At 38.4% G+C, this 26,853-nt stretch overlaps 1 protein-coding gene across 1 annotated transcript in view; it reads left to right on the top strand.

Moving 5' to 3' along the window:
• The window catches only part of tyw1 (tRNA-yW synthesizing protein 1 homolog (S. cerevisiae)), a 78,362-nt gene that overhangs the window by 44,901 nt on the left and 6,608 nt on the right, over positions 1–26,853 (top strand). The window contains exons 12-15 of the mRNA XM_053646516.1: positions 515–692; positions 6,129–6,264; positions 17,926–18,036; positions 25,593–25,760. Coding sequence (XP_053502491.1) covers positions 515–692; positions 6,129–6,264; positions 17,926–18,036; positions 25,593–25,760 — 593 coding nt within the window. The remainder of the gene's footprint in view (positions 1–514; positions 693–6,128; positions 6,265–17,925; positions 18,037–25,592; positions 25,761–26,853) is intronic.

Below are 26,853 nucleotides of genomic sequence, written 5' to 3'. Positions count from 1 at the left end.
GTTTGGCTTCATCTTCTGTCTAGTGTTTAGGACAGGAACTGGACAATTTTCTATCAGGTTCTATCCACTTGGGTGATTTTTTTGCGTTAAGCTTCTTGCGTTAAGCTTCTTCATTAGGAGCCCGGAGCTGGGTTTCAGTAAAGTTGCTTAAGGAAAGTGACGGTTTAAAACACAGAGGTGCCAACATCTAGGGTTTAGTCAAGTTTTGACCCTTTGCTATGGTAATATGGGAGCCAGTTGAAAACTTTTTCTGTGAACCTGGATCCCTTATCTCCACATATAGATACACATATGGAGACCTTTAACACAAAGTCACATGATGGTCATATAATATGGCGTTTTAATGGCTGTCATGCCATGGAACATTCACAGTGAATTCTGCATTGGTTCAGAGTGACTGCCATTTATCCAGAGTTCATAGTTTTTCTTTCTGATCTTGTTAGCAATGTTTGCACCTCTGACTACAGACTTGTCTATCTTCAGTGTTAATAAGCTGTGTATGTGTCTGTGTCAGGTGTCCCAGGAGTTCGGCCGGAGCGTTTTGAGGAGGGTTTGGCGGTGAAGCACTGTGCTCTGTCTCTAGTGGGCGAGCCCATCATGTACCCAGAGATCAACTCCTTCCTGCGTCTCCTCCACCAGTGCCACATCTCCAGCTTCCTGGTCACCAATGCCCAGTTCCCTGAAGAGATCAGGTGGGTTACAATATTCAGTGTAATCACTTTCTTATTGGAAATCACATGCACTATTTGAAATAAGAAAACATGATTTTAACATCTGAGTAAATTATTTTTGAATAGTGCACAGTTTGCTTTAATTCCTTGCACAGTCACATTTCCATATGCTTAACACAACATTGCGAAGTCTGACTATGAATCTCTCCAAAACCAATTTTTTTTTTCACGTGTTGTCTTAAATTGGACATATTTTGGACATGTAATGCATCGAGCCGTTTCTTTATTGTAAATTAGACCTCATTATTTCCCCTGTGTCAACATGTTTGGAAACAGAGCCTCTTAGGGTGATCAGTGCAATAAAACATGATCGCTTAATTTGATGATCATAGTATGGTTTTTGAAATCAGAGGTTTGTACATTTTCAAATCTATTGCAGATTTTATGTGATTGCTGTGTTTTTATCCATTTTCTGTTAATTATGGATATTGTGCAGAAGCCTGACAAGATGATATGATCAAAAGAACTAACACTAAGCACTCGAAAATACCTTTTTTTTTTAGTGGAGAGATTGGAACTCTGTAACTTTATGAATGTATTCTTTGCAATGATCACCCACCTGATCTTCAATACATTGAGTTTTCTTTGCCGTACTACAAATATATTGAGATATTTATGATTTTCTTGTCAATTTCTGTAGTTTCAGTTCAGGTTCATTGGCCATTTTTAAAATTGAGTTTCCGCAAGTTGCATCATGATCTAGTTTAATTGTTTACATTTTTCCACATCAGTTTTTTGTTTTTTTAATATACTTCCAGTGCAAATTCCAATGTACTTCGAATTTGCGCACGTCGTGTCTTTAAACTTTATGCTTATAAATATGAACATAAAAGTATGCATTCATATGCATTAAAAAAAGGTATGTTTTAAAAAAACATTGACACAAAACAACAAACAAAGACATTGATACGGGAAAAAATATTCAGACACTCTAATAATAATGAAAACAAATTATACGGAAGGTAAGAGAGAAGCCAGCAGTCACTTGAATAGAGTTGCAGGGTGACCTGAAAGCAGCAGGAACAATAAGCAATGACTTACACTGCAGTCATCTCTGTTCCTACACCACATGCAAATCTCCTCTACTAAAAAAGAAGCAAAGGGATGGCATCTAAAATTTGCACACAAGCAATTTAGACAAATCACGGCTCTTTTGGAACAAGGCAGAAATAGAACTCTTTGGCAATAATTCAGCTTATCGTGTTTAGAGAAAGAAGCACATATAATCCCAAAATCACCATACCACCAATGAAGTACGGCGGTGGGAGCATCATGATGTGGAGCTGCTTCTCTGCAAATGGTACTGGAGCATTACATGCCATCGAAAGAAACATGAATGGAACGATGTCCTGGGACATTTGAGAGGAAAATTAAAGAAACCGAATCTGAGAAGAAGATGGACGTTTCAGCAACACCAAAACCATCCATCCATCCATCCCCGCTTACTCCTTCTTAGGGTCACGGGGGAACCTGGAGCCTGTCCCAGGGAGCATCGGGCACAAGGCGGGGTACACCCTGGACAGGGTGCCAGTCCATCGCAGGGCACAATCACATACACACTCACACACCCATTCATACACTACATGCCAATCAGCCTACCATGCATGTCTTTGGACTGGGTTAGGGTTATGGGACACATGGCCTCAGCGGGACTCGAACCCCAGACCCTGGAGGCGTGAGGCGAATGTGCTAACCACTAAGCCACCATGCACCCTGTCAACACCAAAAAAAAAAAGCAGGTGAAAGCGCTTGCATAGCCTTGCTAATCTCCTGACTTTATTTATGGCGGGTTTTAACATTGTGGGTCCATCAGTGGGACCCTCTAAACTAGGGGGAATTGAAGATTTGACAAGAGGAATGGGGCAAAATTAAGCCACAATGCAGCAAAAAGCTAAGCACTTCTTACTGTAGATGTCTTTTGCCAACAATGGCTTTGCAACACAGTGTTGTTAATTTGTTAATAGTATGGGAATACGTTTTGTTTTTTACTTATCGGTTTAGATTTTTAGACATACCTTTTTTTATGCTTACTTGCGTACATACTCCCCCCCCCCCCATATTTTTAAGTTCAAAGTCAAAATTTGACATTGCTATGCACTGGAAGTATATTAAAAAACAAAAACCAAAGTGTCGGAATACGTATTGTATCTGTTTGTGTCTTTGTTGATGATTCAATTAAATTTGGTTTGTATAGCACTTTTAACAATGGCCATTGTCTCAAAGCAGCTTTACAGAAACATATAAACACAGGATACAGATTTTACATGTGTGAATTTATCCCTAATGAGCGAGCCGGTGGCGAGGAAAAACTCCCTAAGATGATAAGAGGAAGAAACCTTGAGAGGAACCAGACTCAGAAGGGAACCCATCCTCATCTGGGTAACAACGGATAGATGATGATTGTTGGATCTTGCGCAATAAGAATTAAAGTGCATATGGACTTGCTGATGGACTGGTGCTTCACCACACGGCAAACGCCGCAATATTCTGAGGAGGTTGCAATTTTTAAAAATTACCACAGTCAAGACGTGTCATGCGACGTCATCACAATATGCATTTCGCCAAAGCCCTCTTCGATTCACGTGCGTCGAACATTTACCAGTGATGCCAGTGCTAGTTCAGTGGTTAAGGCATTGGACTTCTGACCAGAAGGTCATGAGTTCAAATCCCAGTACCTGCCACTGTTGGGCCCTTAACCATCAACTACTCAGTTGTATAAATGAGATATAGCTAAGTCATTGTAGATAAGGGTGTCTGCCAAATGCCCTAAATGTAATGTAAATGTACCAACAAACCTCACTTCAAAAGACCATGCAAAACAATCTCGTGCGATCGCAGTTTCGCCAATTCAAGTAGTTTAGTGTAAAAAAAAAAAAAAAAAAAGTCACAAAATACTCTGCACGTTGCAAAGTGTAGTTACTGTTATCACCGTGGTGTTGATTATTTTTGGGAGAGCATGTCCTAAAGTTTTTTTTTATTCCTCTTCTAGTACAGGAATTGAACAGAAATAAAGTCCTTGCGCAAGTTAGTATAGAAACAGTAACGTATTAGAATGAGTACATTAATATTAACCTGTGATTTAACTTGCAGCTGGGATTATTGTCAGAGCTGCTGTTATAGATAATTAATCAACACCTTCTGACCAATCAGAATCAAGAATCCGACAGTACTGTGGTACACAATGCTTATAGGAAGGACACAGAATAGTATTATGTACATGCACATAATCTGCACTTCTGTTTATACTCTGCATCTTGGCTTGTGCTGGAGCTGAATCATGTCCTCCAACTTAAAGTGCGTGCTCTTTTGAAGCTTTACTCAGCCTGGGGCCATGCTGATAAGTAACATTCTGCCGAGGAATTGCAAATCACTACCCTACCTCCAATGGGCTTGTCTTTCAGTTAGCTGTGTGTATTTCTTCACTCTGCTTCTACATATTTATTGCATGGCATCTTCTCCCACAACCTAATAAAAAATATACGCGCGCCCCTGATTGCACGTCCCTGTGCTATGCCGTGCTGTGATGTGAATTGTCGGACGCTTTATCTGGACTGATTCACAGTGCTTTTTGCCTTGTGGACATGCTGGGACAAGCAATTCTCCTACATCCCAATCAGCATGCAGCATGGTAGTGATACACTCAGCATCGCAGGAACAAAGCACTGCTGTTTTTCCTGGGTTCAAACATCCCTGGAGTGCTCAGGATCAAAAAGAGAAAGCTTTCAGTGTGAGAAAGGGTGGGCTGCATGATCTAGTTTCTTCATACAGCCTCATATTTTACTTATCTTACCTTTTAAAGATACATCAACTTGTGTATTCCATATATCGTACAGAAACGATGAGTTGCTTTCTTTGTAACGATTGCTTCAGCCTGTAAATGAGAGACAATGGATCATATTCATAGTGGTGTATTGACTATGTTTTAAAGTGCTTATTATCTGTATCTTATACCAGCCACTGTGCTGTTGAATTCTCAAATCTTTTCAGAAGTGTTTGAGTAATTTTCTATAATAGCAGTAGTGCTAGTTGCGAGGTATCTTGCAACTCAGGTATGTATTAAAGCGCTCGTTCTTATACATAAACATTTCCATAGAAACAACTTCAAGAGGAACTCATATGACTGATACTGAACATAAACTAATAAATTAATAAACACAAACTTAATATATTAGAGATGCACCGATGTATCGGCCAATACCGATTATCAGGCAGTTTTTCACGTTATCGGCCGATAGTTTAAAAACATCCGATGATCAGGGCCGATTATATCCTGTCAATCAAAAGAGGGCGGGAAAACACATTGATTCCGTGCTGTGTGTAAAGATGATGTCAGTTGTGTGGAATTACGACAAACTGCAGTTTGTAATCTCTGCACTGATCAAATTTTACACCGGACGCTGCATCAGTGAAGCAGGAGTTTCGGCATCGAGCCTGCAACTCATAGGATCACCAAATTGTTGTTTTCTTCTTTTGTGATGCTTTTTCCAGGCTTTTACCGCAGCCTCTTTCAGTTGTTTGTTTCGGGGGGGGGTTCTCCCTTCAGTCTGCTCTTCAGGAGGTGAAATGTATGCTCAATTGGGTTATGGTCTGGTGATTAACTGGGCCAGTCTAAAACCTTCAATTTTTTTCCCCCTGATAGTCCTTTCAGAAGCAGCCTTGCGAGCCCAAGCCATGACACTACCTCCACCATGTTTCACAGATGAGCTTGTATGTTTCAGATCATGAGCAGATCCTTTCTTTCTCCACACTATCCATCACTCTGGTAGAGGTTAACCTTGCTTTCAGAACTTTGTGGCTCAGCTCTGTATTTCTTTGTGAATTCCCATCTGACTTTCTGGTTCTTACTGCTTATTAGAGGTTTGAATCTTGTAGTATGGTCATTATATTTCTGCTCTTGAAGTCTTCTTCAAACAGTGGATTGTGATACCTTCACCCCTGCCCTGTGGAGGTTATTGATGATGTCAATGACTGTTGTTTTGGGGTTTGTCTTCACAGCTCTCACAATTTTTCTAGTAGTAATGTTTCAATTTTGTAAGAGCAGCACGAGTATCGGCCATCTTAATGGAATGCAGTGGATAAGTTTGAGAGTTGCTTTATGATTTTGCCACATGGTTTGCACATTGTAATACGCTTGGGTTTCTTTTCCACAGTGATGACCAGGCCAAAAATAAATCTACCACACATATTCTTGCTTCCCAGCCCATTTGGGGGTACACAGACAAGAAAAGCAAACAACAAAAAAATCCCATAGAACATGAGGCCATTGAAAGCTCAGTGGACTTGCATACTGAATGGTTGCTGAATGCTCGCTTATCTTTGAAAAGTTGATGGACCATGGCTTTGTGTGATTTTGATTTTTCCCCCTATCGATTTTTCTCTTTTTCCATCTCTCTAAAGGAGCCTGGTGCCAGTAACCCAGCTGTATGTGAGTGTAGACGCCAGCACCAAGGACAGTCTGAAGCGGATAGACCGTCCACTATTCAAAGACTTCTGGCAGCGCTTCCTGGACAGTCTCAAAGCCCTCGGAGAGAAGGTGAGGACTGTGTGCGCTACTAAAGTTATATATAAAGTTATATATAAAGATATAACTGAATTGCCACTTTGAATGCTAGTTGTCAGTGTTGTCAACTAACTATGTATAAGTATGTTTGCCTTGTAAATGATGAGATGAGGATGTTGAAAATGTCTAAATGTTGTACAAAATGAGATGAAGTGGGTTTAGTCTCTAAAATCCACATTTTACCAAGCGGGAAACACAGCGGCACTGCTACTGTATATTTAAACTCTGTTTATTTAAACTATGAAATTTCTCATGAAGTTACTCACTGGTTCTTCAGTAGGCATTCTTTTGTTGGGCTACATGTTTTCTCGGCAAATCTCATTTAATTTCCTCTCATCAGTACTGCAGTCTTGAGGAAAAGTTATGTATGCTCTGTCTTATTACAGCTGTGGCACTTCTTTGACCTGCCTGCTTATCCTGCGCTCCACCGAGTTACAGTTCTAAATAATTCAATACAGTAGTTTTGTTCTGCGAGGGGCTTGCCATCACTGGCCAGTGATTTCAAAAAATTATTATTATTTTTTAAAGATTGCTCTTCCTTGATCATGTCCTGTGCTTACTGAGAACTCATCTCAAGGTTGTCGTAAGATCATACGAGGTAAAATCTCAGTAACCCTACTGTGAGTAAGCGTAAATACAGCTACTATTGACTGACTCAACAGCTCACGTGGCGTGTAGGAGGCTTGGGTGATATTGAGAAATATTGTCGTAGCCAAAGCAGGAGGAAGGATGCCAACAACCCAGATATCCCCCACCCCATCCCGCTCAAGCTTCTTTCACTGCAGCCTGTCATTCATCAGTTTCTCGACAAGCTTAAATATGCTAGAGCTGGATTTATTACATCTGGAAGACATTTTCCTTTGTCTAAGAGAATTGTTCATGTGTTTGTGTGTGTCGTGTACGCTTCTATATCTGAATATCAGTATGTTCATGAAGAATGATGATGAGGGCTGTCTTGGAACTTAGTAGTTTTATAACACACACTCGTTTTAATTTTTAAAGCTACATGCTGTAAGCAATAAAGGGTAAGCTCGCTGTATTATTGAGTTACATAATGAAGTCATACTACAAGATCACAAGGGATGTTTGATAGTTGCATATTAAAGTTAAAATGTACAGTACAAGATTAAATCTCGATATACCCTAACTGCTTTTAACTGTTGAAAAATCAAAGTTAGAATGATAGACAACTTAATGCTAAGACACCTGTGCAGTTGTAACATACAGTGAGAAGAAATACGTATTCAGTATTTGGTTTGGTTATTTCCTGTACTTCCGGTGTATACAGTCCCCTCCGAAACTATTGGAATGGCAAGGCCAATTTATTTGGGTTTTTTTCTCACTGTAGATTAAAGACATTTGGGTTTGAGATCAAAAGAAAAATATGAGAAGAGTGTTTAGAATTTCAGCTTTTCTTTCCTGGTATTAATATGTAGACGTGTTAAACGACACTTTGAGAGCCATACCACATGATGCAAAGCACTCATCAGCAGTAAGAATCGGAAAGCCAGATCGGAATACACAAAGAAATACAGAGATGAGCCAGAAAAGTTCTGGAACCAACCTCTACCAAAGTGACGGAAAGGCCAAGGTGTGGAGAAAGAAAGGATCTGCTCATGATCCAAAACATACAAGGTCATCTGTGAAACATGGTGGAGGTAGCGTCATGGCTTGCGCTCGGATGGCTGCTTGCATCTGATGACATAAACTCATGATGGTAGCAGCAGAATGAATTCAGAAGTTTTCAGGTACATTCTGTCTGCCAATTTACAGAGAAATGCATCCGAATTAATCGAGAGGAACTTTATCATGCAGCAAGACAATGATTTGAAAGTCCAACAAAGGACTTTATCAGGGAGAAAAGTGGAAGGTTTTAGACTGGTTTTAGACTGGTTTTAGACTGGCCAAGTCAATCAATAGAACTTGATCCAATTGAGCAGAATTTCACCTCCTCTTCAGGGAAGGGAGAAACCCTCCGAAACAAGCAACAACCTGTTTAAAAAAAAACAAAAAAAAAACCTGTAAAGGCATCACAAAATAAGAGAGCAACAATTTGCAAGCAAGGGATATGCAAACAGATATTAAGTGCTATTTACTTTAAATTGCTTCAGTAACCGTTCCTTCTCCAAACAAGATAGCTGAAATATTGTCAATGAGTTCTGTTTTTTTTTTTTTTTTTGGTCTGACCAGTTTTGTTCCAAAACTGTATTTGTCTAAATGCTTTTAGATGTGCATCTCCATGCCCCAGAGGAGTTATTTGTGAGGTGTAGGAACGGAGATTATTGCCGTGCAGTTCATTGTTTATTATTCTCTGTGTAACTGCTGTTCCTGCTGCTTTCAGGTCGTCCTGCAACTTTTTTTTGAGTGACTGCTAACTTCTCTTGTTTCTTCTTTATCATTAGTCTAAGAGCGCGTTACGAACTCTTGCGTGGTGCACCTGTCAGGAGACGATTAGTTGTCCACCTGCATGTTGTTAAAGCAGTGGTACTGATTGGGATGATTAAGGTCTTTTTTGCAGCAATTATATCAATAATTATGTAACTTTTACACACACGTATTTTGTAATACGTGTAATACCCCCCCCCCCCCCAACAGTATTAATTTAAACCTCTTTGTTTAGGTATAATTGATCATATTGTTCATATTCATCATATTTATTTTTTGTTCATGAATTCGAAGCGGATATACATGCTAGAAGTATTATAGAAATAACAAAAACAGTGTCTGAATAGTTATTTCCTGTCACTGTCTAACCTGAAATGCTTTCTTTTGCTTTCATGAAAGTTTCTTTCTTTATCATATTAAACGTGCTCTCTTTCTCGGACATACCAGCATTGTGTTTCAGTAGTGTAGTACATGGTTTTGCTTTCAAACGGACATTTCTCTTTGTTTTTCCCTGTGTGAAGCTCTTTCATTTCTTCTTTCATTCAGTTGCTAGTACCCTCAAGCCCTTTGCCATTTGAGCTGTATATCATCTAGCACATGCATTTCCTGTTGTTTAGTAGGATGGTATTGGTGCTGAATTAATAAAGAGTAAAAAAAAATAGTATTTTTTCCAAAACTGGCTCCATTTTTCATTAGAACCATTGTAAATAAATTTGAGTAAAAAAAAAGTAGAAGTATTTAATAAAGTAATCATTTCACTGGAGAACATTGCACAGTAAGGATTAAATGATCAAGTTGCACATTAAGAAGCTGCTAAAAAGGACAGTGAGATCAACAGCATGAGAATCAGTTGGTCACAATACACAATACCACGAAAAATAGAACAAGAAATAAATAAACTACGTATGGGGCTATACATATGCGCCAATGCATTTTTTATCAACGTTTGGGACAACAGAATAATAGAAGAAATAAAAAATTAACCAGACAAGCTTTGCTTTGCTGCTACAGGCAATGGCTAGTTTTACAGTAAAGATACCGATGCTGTTTATTATTAGGCACCTATGGTATCTGTTAGTTTCTTCTTCTTCTTCCCCACTTGCGAGTCTGTGGCAGCCCTATGAACCGTAAGTAGGAAAATGATGAAATTTGGCACACTCATACATTTGACCATGAATATTATCTGTACCAATTATGGGCCCTCTATGCCCAACTCTATAGCGCCACCACTAGTTCAAAAATTCACTTTTCAAATGATTAGAATTGTTGTAAATTTTGTCCTTGAGAAATGTAGTTCATCAGATTACTCACCTCATGGTGATTGCAGTGCATATCTTACATTATGACTCCACCCATTACAGTAGTCACCATTTTGAAATGTACAGAATTCAGTTTTTTCGCTACACCTCATACAAATTTTGTCCAATTCTTACCAAAATTGGCTCAGATGATCATTGGATGGAATTTTGATATTCATAATTGTTCAGAAGTTATGTTTCAGTATCTGTTAACTTTTTAACTAATGCTTATCTGTGCTCATTCTCACCTCGGCATTTTCTCCTCAGCATCAAAGTAAAGCTGCATTCTCTGTGTGGCGCACTGATAAACAACAAGCTTTAATTCAAAAGACAATGGGTTCAATTCCCATGGGGTCTAAGTTCTTAAGAGTGTCTTTAATATTTTGTCATTCGGTTCCTTTCTTTTGTCGCTCAGCATTGCAGTAAACTTTCAGCCTCTTTGCATGCAAATTAATGCCCCTGTTCTGTTCATTTCCTGTTCAATCTTATTCTCAGCTGTGCTTCTGAACATTTTATTCTTTTATTCATTCATGTACTTTCTATTTCTCCACTTTGTGTTCTTCAGGCTCTGCATTGCTCTTGCCGCACCTTTGGTGCTTGGCCCCTTTAATCGCTGCTTGCACCTATAGTTATTATTATTATTATTATTATTATTATTAATGTTTTTTTCTCCTGTTCGCCATTTACCATTTTGAAATATTGTGGTAAGCGATTTAATAATCTAGAACTGATAGCCTAAAAAACATAAGAAAACAAGCATTTCTACCATTTTAGGTTTAAGGTGTAATAATGTGATCAGCTGTGCTCTTAGAAACTTCTAGACGGTATTGTGCTGAATAAATAAATGTTTACGCGAGATTTCTGTTGTTTTTGACGTTGTTCTGGTGATTACAGTGTGGGAAAATTTAATAACTGTAATCTACAAAGAAAGTGACAAACTGATTTGCTGAGTAAATATGCAGCATCAGTATATCTGCTCTGTAACGTATACATGCATGCCAAGAGGACGAATTAAAGGTGCATTATGTAGGATTTGTCCAAATTTAGCAAGATTAGGTCTCTAACAGCTAAATACTTGGAGTTGAGTCAGAATTGAATGATTTATATTTATGTATATATATAGAAAAACCACTTTTCTGAACTCCCAGCTCCTTGAAACTGTCGAAATAATAGCATTTTCAGCACCCAAAGCACACACCTTTGTTAGCACGTAGACAAATGTTTCTAAACATCTTTCACGATTTTTCACACTTTATGCATTTAAACATTCATATTTCCTATTTATTTTTTCATCATAAACATTTGAAAAATGCCACTGAAAAGTACTTGTATATTTTATTACTCCTTGAGCCCACCCCCATTTTCAAGCATGTACACAAAGCTCCACCCCCAGAATGTATGGTGCTTCGACTAGTTAGCTTTAGCGAGGACTGTCATGATCTCACGTTCAAGTGCCATCGGAAAATCAACTGCTTGAAAGCCAAGTTATAAGAATATAAACACAGAACGTATAGCTCATAATGGTTTTTGAGGATGGTCACAAGTACCTTCGCTGTTCTTATTTTCTTCTTCATTCGTTATTTAAAGCCAGCCATTCAGACAATTCAAAGCTTTATACAGATTGCTGTCAAAGACGTGTCCATTACCAGTGCCTCTAATTCTACATCCAGCTTCATCTTCTTCATCTTGGAAACGCACTGCCACTGTTTTTTCTGATTTCACTTTGTTTCTTGTCATTAAGTTTTTTCGAATCATTGTTCGATTCAATTTTTTGCTGACTGAAGGTTTACAGTACCTGGCTGCGCTGGGCACTTACTGATTTCAGACTGAGATGGGGGTGGAATTAAGCGGCATTGGGAAGTGTCTATAATATGACTGAAGGGAGGCCCATCCAAAAACAATCACACTAACAAACAATCATGCTATAAATATTTTTCCTTGTTAGTGTTACGTGTAGTATAGAATTAAAATGGACTTTTGCACCATTAGTAAATGGAGTAAAAGGATTGAAATCTGAAGTAATTATTATTATCATACCACAGCGCTGTTGAATTCTCAATTCTGATTGGTCAGAAGTTTCGTTTCATTTTCCATCGCAGCAGCTCTGACAGTTGTTCCAGACGCAAGGCAAATCACAGGTTTATGATATATGCACTCGTTCTAATATGTATTCGTTTCTATGGTGTACATATGGTGTCACAGGGACTTGTATGGGGGACGTTCCACATAAACAGATTTGAAAAACTTTTTTCAGGATGGAGGGCTTTGTGGTTTTCAGTCTCAGAGCTTTTATCATCGTCTTTCATTGCTTTCACGGTCTCGGTTGCAGTTATTTTGAGAGAATCTGGCAGATATGTGGAGATGGAGCTTGGGTAAAGTGGAAACTGTTATGCATTGTTTGTCTCCCTGGTAAGTGCGCTGTGCTGCCGTAGAGAAGACAAAGCTGTTGGAAAGCCTTAAGTGAATGAAGTGGTGCTGAAAAATGCAATATAAAGCTCAGGTGTAGTAAAGGACCATTCATACCTACATACACACACATGAAAAACGAACATAAAAGGTGTTTTACTGTCAAAAGCTGCTTTACCTGGTGGTAGGTTTTACTACCATTAATACCATCTCCACCCGGATCCCCACACCACCTCCACTCCGCCTGAAACCTTATTTCTCAAAACAAGCAAACAAAAAATACATAAGATTTCAGTAATATAAAAAAAGTTTAGGAGCTGATATTCATAGGGACCTGTATGGCAGATGCTACACATAAGACTAATAATAAATTGATTGAAAATGTCTTGCTATTTAACAAAGGAAATGGTTGATATGGTGAATATCAACTACAGTTGTGCTCAAATTTACATACCCCTTGCAGAATCTTAATAATTGAATGTTAATAATTGATAAGAGGAATCATTAAATAATAACTGAATTTACACAAATGGACCCGTTCAAAAGTTTACATACGCTTGATTCTTAACACTGTGTGTCGTTACCTGGAGGATCAACAACTGTTTTTATATTTTGTGAGAGTTGTTCATGAGTCTCTTGTTTGTCCTGAGCAGTTAAACTGCCCACTGTTCTTCAGAAAAATCCTCCAGATCCTGCACAGTCTTTACTTTTCCAGCATCTTCTGCATATTCGACCCCTTTCCAAGAGTGGCTATTTGAATTTGAGATCCATCTTTTCACACTGAGGACAACTGAGGGACTCGTACACAGCTATTACAAAAGGCAAACTTTTGAACAGGATGATCAGTGTAATGATCAGTAATGATCAGTGTAAATTATTATTTTGTTTAAAGATCTTGTTTATTTTTTTTTCATTTAGTACTGCCCTTCAGAAGCTACATAAGATATTTTCATGCTTCCCAGAAGACAAAATAATAATTTGCACAGATCCTGTTCAAAAGTGTGTCATAGTTGTGTACGAGTCCCTCAGTTGTCCTCAGGGCAGTACTAAATAAATAAATAAATAAACCCCCAAAATGCCATTTTAATGATTCCTCTTACTTTTTACAATTATTAACATTTTGCAGATTCTGCAAGGGGTATGTAAATTTATGAGCACAACTGTATGTGAGGAGACTTTGATTAACATTAACATTTACAGGAGGAGTCTCCAGTGTCAGTACTTCGTAACAATCAAAGGTAAAGTGGTTCCTTTACCAGTCTGTTCAGGATTTTGCTGAGGGTTTTTTTTTTTTTTATTGTTGCAGCCAAAAATGCTTGATTTTGCTGCGGCTTTTTTTGGGGGGTTTCTTGCGGAAAACTACTTGAATTGGTGAAATTTAAATTGCACAAAATTGTTTTGCACAGGGATGTTTGCTGGTAAACGAGACGTTTTAGCTGTACTCATGTTTGACACACATGAATCGAAGAGTGCTTTGACTGAATGCCCGTTGTGATGATGTCACATCTTGGCCCAAATCTGTGTAAACTCTGCGGTAACTTCGGAGAAATGACACGCTCCTTCGAATATTTCGGAGTTTGCTCGATTTTTGTGATTGCAGAAATGAATGCAAAAATCGAGGAATCCTGGAGGGACTGCTTTACACTTTCCAGCCAGGGGAAAAGTTAAGGATGGAAGACTTTTCTCTGTAACACGCTACAGTGTTTTCTTTTTTCATCTTATTAACTTCAAGACAACAATAGCAATACAGCAATAGCGAGGACAGAAGTGATGACTACATAAATAAATAATTTCATAAATAATGCATTATTGAATAAATAAGTACCAACATGGTAAAACTTTAAAACCTTTTGATAAATGGTGTAATAAAGCAGCTCTTGGTAGTGAGTTCGGAGGACTGTATTTTTCTACTGAACACACTATAGTTGATGAGCTTTCAGTTTATGCGCTGCGAGGGAAAACAGCATGGATAATTTGGCCAACATGATCGTCCTCAACTCGGTGACCTTAAATCTGCAGCATGAAAATGTGCGTTGTTATTCAGGTGACTGAAAGCAGTGCATTAGACTCACCACTGCTATTTCAGCCCGTCCATCTGATCACATGAGGTTTTATTGCATTTATTGCAAGTAATTTAGGAAATAGTCTGTTTGGAAATGTCAAAACCTGAATCTAAGAAGATAAAACGTCAGATCTTATTCATTCATGATTCAAAGCTGAATTATCAAGCGCAATCTCAAAATATGAGGAAAAATATGAACTTGCTCACAGGTAACATATACTACATTTAGTCTATTTTAAAACTAAAGGCTACGTCTAAAGACAAAGGACTGTTTACGGTACATTCGGTCCAGGTGCTCCTTATTTCTCCTGAAGCTTTGTGTTCTGCTGCTCTGCATCTTCAAGTATTGCATTTTTGATGAGATCAACCATCAGACTCTGAGCTTTGCTTCTATACAGAGTGTGTCCTTGGCTCATCTTGTTTTCTGCATGGATGAACTGTGTTCTTCCAGCTGGGAGAATCTTTCCAAGACTTCTAATCTTATTCAGGTTTCTTGAACTCTTGAAAGGAAACCTTTTGGGCTATAATTTGTTTTTATACAGAACGCTGATTGAATTTGGGATATAAAATTTTTTCAGTAAATATATGTCCAATGAGGTTATTCAAATGAAATTGTCACCAGACATCAGTATTAACTCAGGAAATCTGGAAATATAAAGAATTCACAACGTTAAAGTCCATAAATGAAGTTATGTGTAATAAAGTGGAATGACACAGGAACAAAGTATTGAACTGAAATGTATTTAATACTTAGTGGAGAAGCCTTTGTTTGTGATGACAGCTTCAAGGCACTTCCCGTATAAAGAAATTAATGTTCCGCAGTATTCAGGTGTGATTTTGGCCCATTCTTCTAAACACATTGTATTTAAATCTTGTTCAATTGGACTCGTCAGGTGATTGACTGGACCATTCTAACAGCTTGATTCTTTTTCTCTGAATCCAGTTGAGAGTTTCCTTTGCTGTATGTTTTGATTCGTTGTCCTGCTGGAAGCTCCACCCACGTCTCATCTTCATCATCCTGGTGGATAGCAGCAGATTCTTCTCAAGAATCTCCCGGTAAAGGGCTCCATTCATCGTTCCTTCAATTATATGAAGTCTGCCAGTACCATGTGATGAAAAACAGCCCCACACCATGAGGCTTCCACCTCCAGACTTCACTGCTGGTGTAGTGTTTTAAAGGTGATGTGCAGTGCCATTTCTTCTCCAAACATGGTGTGTAGTATGACAGCCAAAAAGATCAAATTTTGCTCTCGTCTGACCAGACTACACTCTCCCAGTATTTCATAGGCTTGTCCAAATGAGTTGCAGCAAACTTTAAACGAGCTTCGACATGAGTTTTCTTTAGTAATGGAGTCTTGTGGTGTGAGCGTGAGCAGTGGAGTGCACTGCCTATTGTTTTCTCTGTGACGATGGCACCTGCTGCCTCCAAGTGTTTCTGGAGCTCTTTCCGAGTGGTCCTTGGCTTTTGGGCTACTCTTCTGATTATTCTCATGACGCCCTGGTCAGAAATCTTGTGAGGAGCTCCTGTGCGTGTCTGGTTGATGACGGAGTGATGTTGCTTCCACTTGCGGATAATGGCCCCAATGGTGTTTACTGGAGGATTCAGAAGTTTTGAAATGCGTCTGTATCTGATTCCGTCAATATGTTTTGCAACCATAAGGTTGTGAAGGCCTTGGGAGAGCTTTTTGCTTTTACCCATCATGAGATGTTTCTTGTGTGACACCTTGGTAACGAAAAACCTTTTTATAGAACATCAATTTACTAATTCAGCTAATATTAATTTGCACAGATTGGAGGTATAATTACTTATGGATTTCAGCTGGTCCCTTGCCTTACCTTGCCTTGGAGAACTGCTTTTTCTTAGCGTGTTCAGTACTTTTTTCACGTGTCATTCCACTTTATTACACATAACTTTATTTATGGACTTTAATGTTGTGAATTCTTTATATTTGTGTATTTCTTGAGTTAATACTGATGTCTGGTGAAAATTTCATGTGAATATCCTCATTGGACTTATATTTACTGAAAATTTTTTTGACGTGTCCAATAGTTATTTCTCCCACTATATATACTATGATACTTGGTGAAATATCTCTTTTTCACTAAGAGAGCACTTTTCAGTGGATTAGGATCATATGTAAATATTCAGCCATTTGAATGCTTAGAACTGTGCACTATTACTGATTTGGTCAATCAGAAACATTTACTGCTTACCTAAACTAATTGACGTAATATTCTGAGACAATTGTGGTGAGTAATCTCTTTTATTTCTTGCAGACAGTGAGATGTAATTATTCTTGAATCATTACGTTGTGTATTGAAACTGTTTTAAAGTTAGAAAGATTTCACTTCACTGACTACAGCTGAATTTGTGGTATGATTAATGTGTATTTTTGGCATCAGCATGTACAGTACCTAATTCCAGGAATCTGTTTTCAGCACAGTGGTGCAGCAGGTAGCGTTGCCGCCTCACAGCTCAAGAAACTGTGTATACTGCGATCAGGTTACAGTCTGTGTGGAGTTTGGCTTTGTTTTCCACATGTCTGTATGGGTTTTCCGGGTTCTCTGGTTTCCTCTCACCTCTGAAAATCATGTCCATAGGCGGTTTGGTGGATTAGGATAAATTGCCTTAGGTGTGAATAAGTAAGAGTGTGTGTGTGTGTGTGTGTGCGTGTCCGGTGATGCATGGCACCCGGTGATGCACTGATGCCCCATCCAAGGTGAATTCTCACATTATGCCCAGTGTTCCTTTTACACCTTGCTGATTCACTGAGGAAGAAACTGTTACTGAAGATGAAAAATAAAAGAAGTTTATCATGCCTCATCACCTTTTTTGCTCATTATACTCTCAAGAGAAAATCTTCTTTCCCCCCTGACATTTTCCTTTGAATAAATTTGAAATTACCAGGAAACAACTCTCGCTCTCTCGCTCTCTCTCTCTCTCGAGATGCAAATTCTTCGATCTTTTGACAGATTATGTAACAGACCTTGCAAGTTATTCTTAGAAATATTAAAAAGCGCAAGATATTCTCCAGAATGATTGACAGGGGAAATCAACAGCCACAGAAATGAGGAGTAGCCATTGTCAGAGGAATGTATTGACCTTCCTTTAGAGCTTCTGTGCTGATGCATTCTGGGTAATGATAAAGGAGTAGGACTGTTGAGAGATAAGGAGAGACTTGCTCTGTTTCACTTAATAGTTTCAAGCATTGTTAAAGTCAAAAACTCTCAGGAAGATTATAAGAGTGCAGCTTTTAAAAGTGAACAGCTTTGTATCTTCCTCTGGAATATGTTTACATGGCTTATTGAGGCATTAGTTGTGGTCTGTCTTTGGGGCAAGATGGGGTGTTTTTTCCCTTTTTAACCCCAAATAGTTTTTAGACATTGTGCTTCACCAAGAAGTGTATGATCATGAGTTGTATGCTCTATTTGTTAGATCACTTTTGTTGAAGATTCCCTTTGTTTGTCTCTTGCCCTTTGTAGCAACAGCGCACAGTATACCGCCTGACCCTGGTGAAGGCCTGGAACGTAGACGAACTGAAAGCCTACGCTGAACTCATTGCCTTGGGACAGCCGGACTTCATCGAGGTCAAGGTAAGCTGCTCGCTGCATATCTGTTTCTTCTTAACATTCGTGTGCCCTTTATAGTTCGCAAGATCATATCAGTCACAAATGTTGCCCTTTAAGCAAAGGTTCTTTTAAATTCCTTCACACAGAACAGGTCTGTATTTTGTTCTTGCTTTGTAAGCACCTCAGTCAAATCACTGTGGTCTCCAAGGCTGCAAATGACTAGGCTTGTGTTTGAAGCTGGAACAGTAGGACAAGCGAGGTGTATCAGGTCTACCAAAACAGGTCCCCAGACAGACTGAATCGAGAATCTGCGCTCTAGTTCATTAGCGAGAGAAACACATAATGACCCACTCATTACATTTACTCCATGGCCAAGTGGACGAGAAATGAATCGAGAAATGAATCGAGACTATCAGCGAGTTTAATTCACTTCTTTTCTTTCTTTTTTTTTGTAAGATGAATTATTTTGGTTTTGGGAGGAAAGAAAATCAATGTACTGAGAAATTACTGGAAGTGTTGAACTAATTATTATAAATGTTGTAGTGTAATAACAGCTTAAATTTTTTTTTTTTGATTTTCATAACTTTTCAAGTATTTTAAATACCTATTTTTTTTTTTAGCCATTTGACTCTTCAGTGCTTGACTTGTACTGGGAAATTTGAACAAACCTGAACTAAGATATATATATATATATACAGTGTCCTACAGAACTTGTACACATCAGCACTCCATGGAAAAAAAAATGAATTAAAAATGAGTGGTATTCTAAAATCACTATGCTGCACTGAAAAGATTAAGTGAGAGCTCATATCCATTCTGATAAATTGTAAAAATACACAGATACACTGACATGCTCCTGTAGAATTTGCTGGTACAATCCAGAATCCATAGGTCCATCAATAATGGCAAGTCTTCCTGGACTTGAGACAGCAAAGCAGCTCCAACCCAGGGGGTTTGATACTGCCACCCTCATGTTTCATGCTTGGGATGAGGTTCTAATGTTGGAATGCAGTGTTTGGTTTTCTCCAAACGTAATGCTTTTCATTTAAACAAAAAAGGTCTATTTAGGATTCATCTGTCTACAGAACGTTCTTCCAAAAGTCGTCCAGCTTATCTGTGTGGTCTCTGTTCTTTTTGGAGAGTAGTGTGTGGACTCATGATCCTTGACATTACTCAATGCAAGAGTGGCCTGCAGGTCCTTAGATGTTCCCCTAGGGTTCTTTGTGACTTCCCGTAATATTATTTGCCGGGCCCTTGGAGTGATTTTTGCTGGAAGACCACTCCTTGGGAGAGTCACAGTGGTGCTGAATTTTTTCCGTTTATATATATTCCGCCTCACAGTGGATTGGTGGAGGCCAAATCAAAAGGTTTTGTAACCTTTTCCACCCTGGTGAGCATCAATAACTCTTTTTCCGAGGTCCTCAGTAATCTCATTTGATTGAGATATGGTACACTTTTCATAAACCTTTGTGGTGCCCTTCACATGAATTCTTCCTGGCCCGCACTCTTATATCTGCCATTATGTCGATTATTAAGGCGAGGGAAGCTTGCAGGACAGCAGTGATGCTCCTGATCCCATTTAGAAGCCATTCAACAGCCTCTCGATGCTCCACTGCAAAACAGGCTCGGCGCATTTCAATTCCAAACTGAAGCAGCCTTTAATTTTGACATGCTGTTTCCTAGCAACAATACTGGAGCAGCTTTGACGGACAGTGGGATGCAAGGATTTGTGTGATCACTTCTCAGTAAAAACCCCAAAAGAATGTGAGAGATTCCTCTGAATATTGCGGTTCAGAAGTTTGCCACTACTGGCCTGCTTTTTTAATAAAGTGTTAACAGTATTTATGGGGATACATAAAATCCTTTTCTGCTCTGCTTTCCTTCTATTAGTGAGTAGTTATCTTCAAAATTGGAGGATGAATTAAATCTTCAGGAACTCATTATAATTAATAACATCTCTTTGCTTTAATGACACTAATGGCAGTATACAAATTATGTAACTGCCCTTACAAAAATGTCCCTGGTCTTTGGGAGGAAAGGGTCATTATTCTTGACTGTAATGCTCTAACTGAATGTTTAATTTGCTGATTTCCAGAAGCAGAGGTCCAATGTTTTTTTTTCCCTTTTCATTATTATTCTTTATGCATATGCTGAAGAGCACTAATCTCTCTCCAGTGAAGGAGATTCTGCAGCATTCTACATATATATGTATATATATATTTTATACAGTATCTCACTGTATGATTTCAGTAATAATTTGTAAATTTTCCAGATTATTTTACAGCAATTTCCTGGCAGCAGATCACATTTTAGATAAATCCATGTAGATATAAGTGCAGTATAAAACAAAATGCAATATATTCCACTACCTTAGCATTGGTTTATGCTATTTACGTGATTTACAAGTGAAGCAGGATACAACTGAGCAGGTTAAGGGTATAATGTAACTGCAGGTATTTGTAATATTTCCTTTTAATCCACATGAGCCGAGCTTTTTTTCATGAAGAATGAACCCATTAAAAGCTGCAATATAGATTGTAGGTAATGTGAAGTAACTCTTATTCTGAACACAGGCAGACATTCGTTTCTGTACAAACACAGATTTGAACCAAGCAATAAAATAAGATGGATTTGTGTTGTTGTTTTTTTAACACAGGGAAATTTATGGGATTATTAGTTCAGTAAAAGTATTGAACATAACTTTTCAAGAAATGAACAAAAATATACAATAAGAAAGAAGAAAAACACTCTGAAACTGAAAACAGTGAACTCCGGGCCAAAAATTTAACCTGGTCTTCAAATAAACAGCATTCATGGTTTATGAACACGCTGCAAGAGTTTTCGCTTACACTATATATATATATATATATATATATATATATTTATTTATTTATTTGTTTGTTTGTTTGTTTGTTTGTTTGTTTGTGTTCTCCCCATGCTGCGGGGGTTTCCTCTGGCTGCTCCGGTTTCCTCCCCCAGTCCAAAGACATGCATGGTAGGCTGATTGGCGTGTCTAAAGTGTCTGTAGTGTATGAATGGGTGTGTGAGTGTGTATGTGAGGGTGTGCCCACATGTGTGAGGGTGTACCCCGCCTTGTGCCCGATGCTTCCTGGGATAGGCTCCAGGTTCCCCCACGACCCTGAAAAGGAGTAAGCAGTTGAAGATGGATGGATGGATGGATGTATATATAATATACAGGTGTGCCCAAAAGTTTGCATACCCCTTGCAGAATCTGCTAAATCTTAATACTGCTAACAAAATAAGAGGGATCATAAAAATCCCATGAGTTTTTTATTTAGTACTGTCCTGAATAAGCTATTTCACATAAGATGTTTACATATAGTCCGATTATAGCTGAATTTATATAAAGATTACCCCATTAAAAAGTTTACATACGCTTGATCCTTAATACTGTGTCGTTACCTTGATGATCCATGACTGTTTTTATATTTTGTGAGAGTTGTTCATGAGTCTCTTGTTTGTCCTGAGCAGTTAAACTGCCCACTGTTCTTCAGAAAAATCCTCCAGGTCCTGCACAGTCTTTACTTTTCCAGCATCCTCTGCATATTTGACCCCTTTTCCAACAGCGGCTATATGATGTTGAGATCCATCTTTTCAACTGTATATGCTATGCATACATTTCTATATTTTTACTTTTAAATTTTATTTACATTTTCAATATTTATTTTTCTTTCTTATTTTATGTTCATTTTCTATTTACGTTATTTCTTATGTGTATTTTGTGCCTTGTCTTTTATGTATGTAGAGACCATAGATCAACATACTTAAGTTTTTTGACGATACAACTTTGATGATAACCATGTGTTTTTTTTTAAGTTACCAAGTCATCATTTAAAATCCACATGCAGATCATCAAAACAATGCAGTCTACCAAATTTCACCTCAATCTGACTTACGGTTCCTTTCAAATGTAAGTGTTAATTTAGGTGGTCTTAATATACACATACTTTTTTGTGACGTGTGTGAGCAGTTATTCAGATTATTATCCATTTATACAGATCTTAGGTAAAGATGCTTTACTGGCCTTGCATCTGCCATTTTAGTCATTAATGTAACTACAAAGAGAAAAACACAATTATTAGATGAACGGCTATTTTTCAGATGTTTCCTAATAGAGGTTTTGTGATCCTCAGAGATTCAACTCAGGTCGTAACCATAGTAAATTGATTTTGGGATTTATTGTCTCGAGGCTTGTTTTCATTCTCACGTCCTAAGAAGTTCAATATTTTTCACACACAGTGACATTTTGAAAGGCGGTGTGTGTGAGTAGTGGTCTGCAGTATGCGGCAGAAAAATGTCCCGCTTGTAAAAACTTGTTTTGTTTCTAACTTCTAGATGAAATGTAGACATTCTTTAGCAAGCCCTGAACAAGACCACTTATTTGCATCATTTGATTTCCTTTTGGCCCTGTTTGTTCATTTCCCTCTTTTTGAGACTTTGTTTTCTTCAGATGATTGTTTGGGGAAGGTTTTGTCCCTGATTTCATAATAATAAAACCTTTTTCGTGATTAGTTCACCTTCATTGACTTCAATAAATTCATAGCTGCCAAGAAGATCTATTGATGTTACAGACTAATGGCGACAAAATGGCTGTAGATGAAGAGCTGGAATAAGATAGTGCCTTACTCAGTGTCTGTTTTTCGTAGTGTAGGATGAATAATGCGGTTGTTTTTCCAAACAAAGAGCAAGGCCAAGCTTTCTCTTTCTCATACAGAACATTTATGGACTAATACTTAGGATAATAATAAGCTTTATTTTATAAAGCGCCTTTAAAAGCAGCTTCTCAAAGCGCTGTACGCAAAATAAGCAGTACACAGAATTTTTTTTTTTATAAAGGTTAATAACAATAACAACAATAATAATAAAAGAAGACATCAGCAGTCAAATGCAAGTTTAAAAAAGTGTATCTTGAGTTGAGCTTTAAAATTGCCAAAGGTCTGAGCTTCCCTAAGTTCGAAAGGAAGAGAGTTCCGAAGAGAAGGAGCATTGAAAGAAAAAGCCCTGTCACAAATAGATTTAATCGTGTTTGTGGAACAGATAACAGATTACACTGTGAGGAGCGCAGTCTGCGATTTGGGGTGTAAGGGATTAATAAAGCAGATAAGTAATGAGGAGCCAAGCCATGTAATGCTTTGTATGTCAGCATCATGATCTTAAAATCGACACGGAACCTGACCGGGAGCCAGTGCCAGGACTCCAGAACAGGAGTAATATGATCGTATTTCCTGGTACCAGTCAGGATCCTGGCAGCAGAGTTTTGTTCATATTGCAGTTTATTGATTGTGGATTTAGAAACTCCGGCTGAAAGGGCGTTACAGTAATCTAGCCGAGTGACGACGAATGAGTTAATCAGTTTTTCAGCTTCAGAGAAGTTCAGCATAGGGCGCAGTCTAGCTATATTTCTGAGGTGAAAAAAGGATGCTTTAACAGTGCTCTGAACAAAAAAATCAAATGTAAGGCTCGTATCAAAAGTTACTCCAAGGTTCCTCATTTTACTCTGAGTCTCTAGAACAGAGCCATCAACAAATAAAGACAGTGGACCAGCTTTGAGAATTTGCTGACGGGAACCTATAAGCATAACTTCAGTTTTCCCGCTATTCAGGTGCGGAAAATTATTATTCATCCATGTTTTTATCTCAGAAATACAATCAGAAAGAAAAGAAACATCAAGGTTTTCACCAGATTTTGAGTGAATGTAGATTTGGGTATCGTCAGCATAAAAGTGATAACGGAGGCCGAGCGATCGCAGCAGATGCCCAAGTGGAGATAAATCAATATTGAAAAGTAAAGGGCCTGAAACTGATCCCTGAGGAACACCAGTGAGCACAGAGCTAGGATGACTTTGATCGTCAGTTTCACAGAATACAGTGTACGGACTTGAGGGTCACCACGTGCATACAGATAGGTTCACCATGAATGAATTAATCAGGCATTGTTAATATGTAGCACTCATGTGGTTCCTTAGACTGCTGAATAAACTGAACAATATGCTCTCGCTGTGTGTGGTCTGGTGTCTTGCCGGCTGCTTCCACAGCTCATTTTCCCTGATCATTGTAGCGTCTATGAACGGAATATCACCCTCTCTTATGTGATTGTTCACGTTGGATGAAATGAGCTGGTCTTCTCATGCTCAATTATCCATATAACCAAATCAGCTTTTCGTGCACTGCTGTGCTCTTGGCCTGCGTGTGTGTGTGTGTATATATATATATATATATGTGTGTGTGTGTGTGTGTGTGTGTGTGTGTGTGTGTATGTATGTATGTATGTATGTATGTATGTATGTATGTATGTATGTATGTATGTATGTATGTATGTATGTATGTATGTATGTATGTATGTATGTATGTAAGTGTGTGTGTGTGTGTGTGTGTGTGTGTATATGTGTATAAGGAGACCTGCAGGAGGTGGGGGTGTGGTTTAGTGTGAGGGGAGGAGCTCATGTGCACTCTTACCCTGAGTCCTTCTGTCGTCTCTAAGCGGAAAGATTGTTACAAACACATTCTGAGGTTTATGTTTTAGTCTTTTGTATGTTGCTGGGGTTTGAATCTTGGAAATGATCTTTTTAAATGTAACCGGGTTCTGGATGTACTACGTTTTGAACCTGCTTCAGACGTTATTAGGCCACATTCTGTGCAAAAAAACCCCAAAAACTGTGCGTTGTGTACAAAACAGACACAGAAGCTTAAATGTTTTGATTATGCCTCATGTATGCGGAAACATACACAACACAAAATGCACTTCTCTCCCTCATCTATATGCATTTGCGAGGCAAAGGTGGAGAAATGAGAAGTCTGGCTGATTTGACATATTCTGTTCGATGTAGTACATTTTGGGTGCTCAGTGGTGGACAGATTTGTGTTGCCAGGTGTATGTTTTCAAATGAAGAATGAATGTATCTTGAATAAATTAAACACCGCATCAGAAGCATCACTTTTGTGACATTTTTTATGTTCCAGGAGACAGAAAATCTTTTCTACAAAGCAGATTATGCGCATAGATTATTTTTTTCATTAGAATTAAATTAATGGTATATCAGCCGTATTAATGTTTTACACACTATTTACTTGTTCTGACATAAGATAAGATGCATAGCTTATTGTGAGTACACAAGTACAACGAGATATCGTTTGGAGCAAGACATGACGAAACCTATCAAATACAGTTGAGGTCATAAATTTACATACCCCTTGCAGTTCTGCCCTGAATAAGCTAATTCACATAACCAGTGTTTACTTATAGTCCACAAGACACAATAATAGCTGAATTTATTAATAATAAATGAATCAGTTCAGAAGTTTACATACGCTTGATTCTTAATACTGTGTGTCGTTACCTGGATGATCAACGACTCTGTTTATGTTTTGTGAGAGTTGTTCATGAGTCCCTTGTTTGTCCTGAGCAGTTAAACCACCCACTGTTCTTCAGAAAAATCCTCCAGGTCCGTTAACAGTGTAGTAAAAATGCAGAATGGGATATTTTTCCTCTATTGCTGTTGTTTGGCTTTTTATTTTAATTTTTTTGCTGCAGTTGTACAGTGTTGTTCTCTTCCATTTTAGGGAGTAACCTACTGTGGCGAGAGCTCAGCCAGCAATCTGACCATGGCCAACGTGCCCTGGCATGAGGAGGTCGTCCACTTTGTGCAGCAGCTCGCCAGCCTCCTGCCCGACTACGACATCGCCTGCGAACACGAGCACTCGAACTGCCTGTTACTAGCCCATCATAAGGTGATTTTCCACACACGCTTTCACATGTGCTTGTAAAATAACAAACTCTCACACAATGTAAATGAGTGCAGTCATTCTCCGCATCGTTTTCAGGCTAGGCTTCTTTGTTTTTATGAACAGAATTCTGATACATTTCCGATAAATATGAACAATCCATTTTGTTTGCCTGTCCTTCATATCACTTTTTACAGGGTTTGCACCGATCATTTTCAGCCTTTACCACTTACAAACCCAAACATTTAAGTACATGGTATTTTCTTTTTTCTATTTACAGTGTATATGTGCTCTAGATTCTTACTGAGATTTTTCTCTGACATGGTGGCACCCAGAGTTTTTCCAAAACATGCACAAATTGAAGCCTAATTATCATTATTATTATTATTATTATTATTATTATTATTATTATTATTATTCTGCATTATGATAAACCCTCTGCAAATGAGCCTAGATCTGACAGTAGCGCTGTCCAACTCAATTACTTTCACAATCTGCAATCTACACTAAATCAGTTATGGAAGATTAATGATGGATGCACCTTAGCGTCAGCTGTCAACCATACAGTTCATAATTTCTCTACGTGCTTTATGCTGAACAGTAGGGACATATCTATCTTCATAACGATCATCTCAGAGCTACACAGCAGTATAGTGCACTCATATCCTATCACCACTCTAATAGTGTATTTGAAGCCATAAAGATAGTAATTCTAAATTGGATGGTGAGTCAGTGAGAGTGGAACAGTCACTATTCGCACCCACACAGCCAGGAGGAGAGAGAGGCTGTGAGTGTGCAGTGTGTGCAGACTGAAGTGTGTGTCTGTGACCTAAGAGACGTCAGCAGTACAGTCTAATATCTATTAAGTCCATTATCTCATGTGTGTTTATTGAGATGTTGCCTTGGGATTTTTTTTTAGCTGCCGCCATCCCTCATGATTCATTGCCACAGTTGTACATTTGTGCTTTTTGTTTTCTTGAAAATGAGCATGCTGGAACAGTCTGTTTGGGTTAATCTGAACTTACACGAACACTTGCTGTCAGAGCATCCCCATTGGATGACCATTAAGGCCACCTATCACCATCATCTTATTACTATG

Source organism: Ictalurus furcatus, chromosome 17 (assembly GCF_023375685.1).
Source record: "Ictalurus furcatus strain D&B chromosome 17, Billie_1.0, whole genome shotgun sequence".
In the NCBI taxonomy this organism is placed as follows: Eukaryota; Metazoa; Chordata; class Actinopteri; order Siluriformes; family Ictaluridae; genus Ictalurus; species Ictalurus furcatus.
The sequence above is the reverse complement of the archived record's forward strand: the minus strand, read 5'-3'. Positions and strand labels throughout refer to the sequence as shown.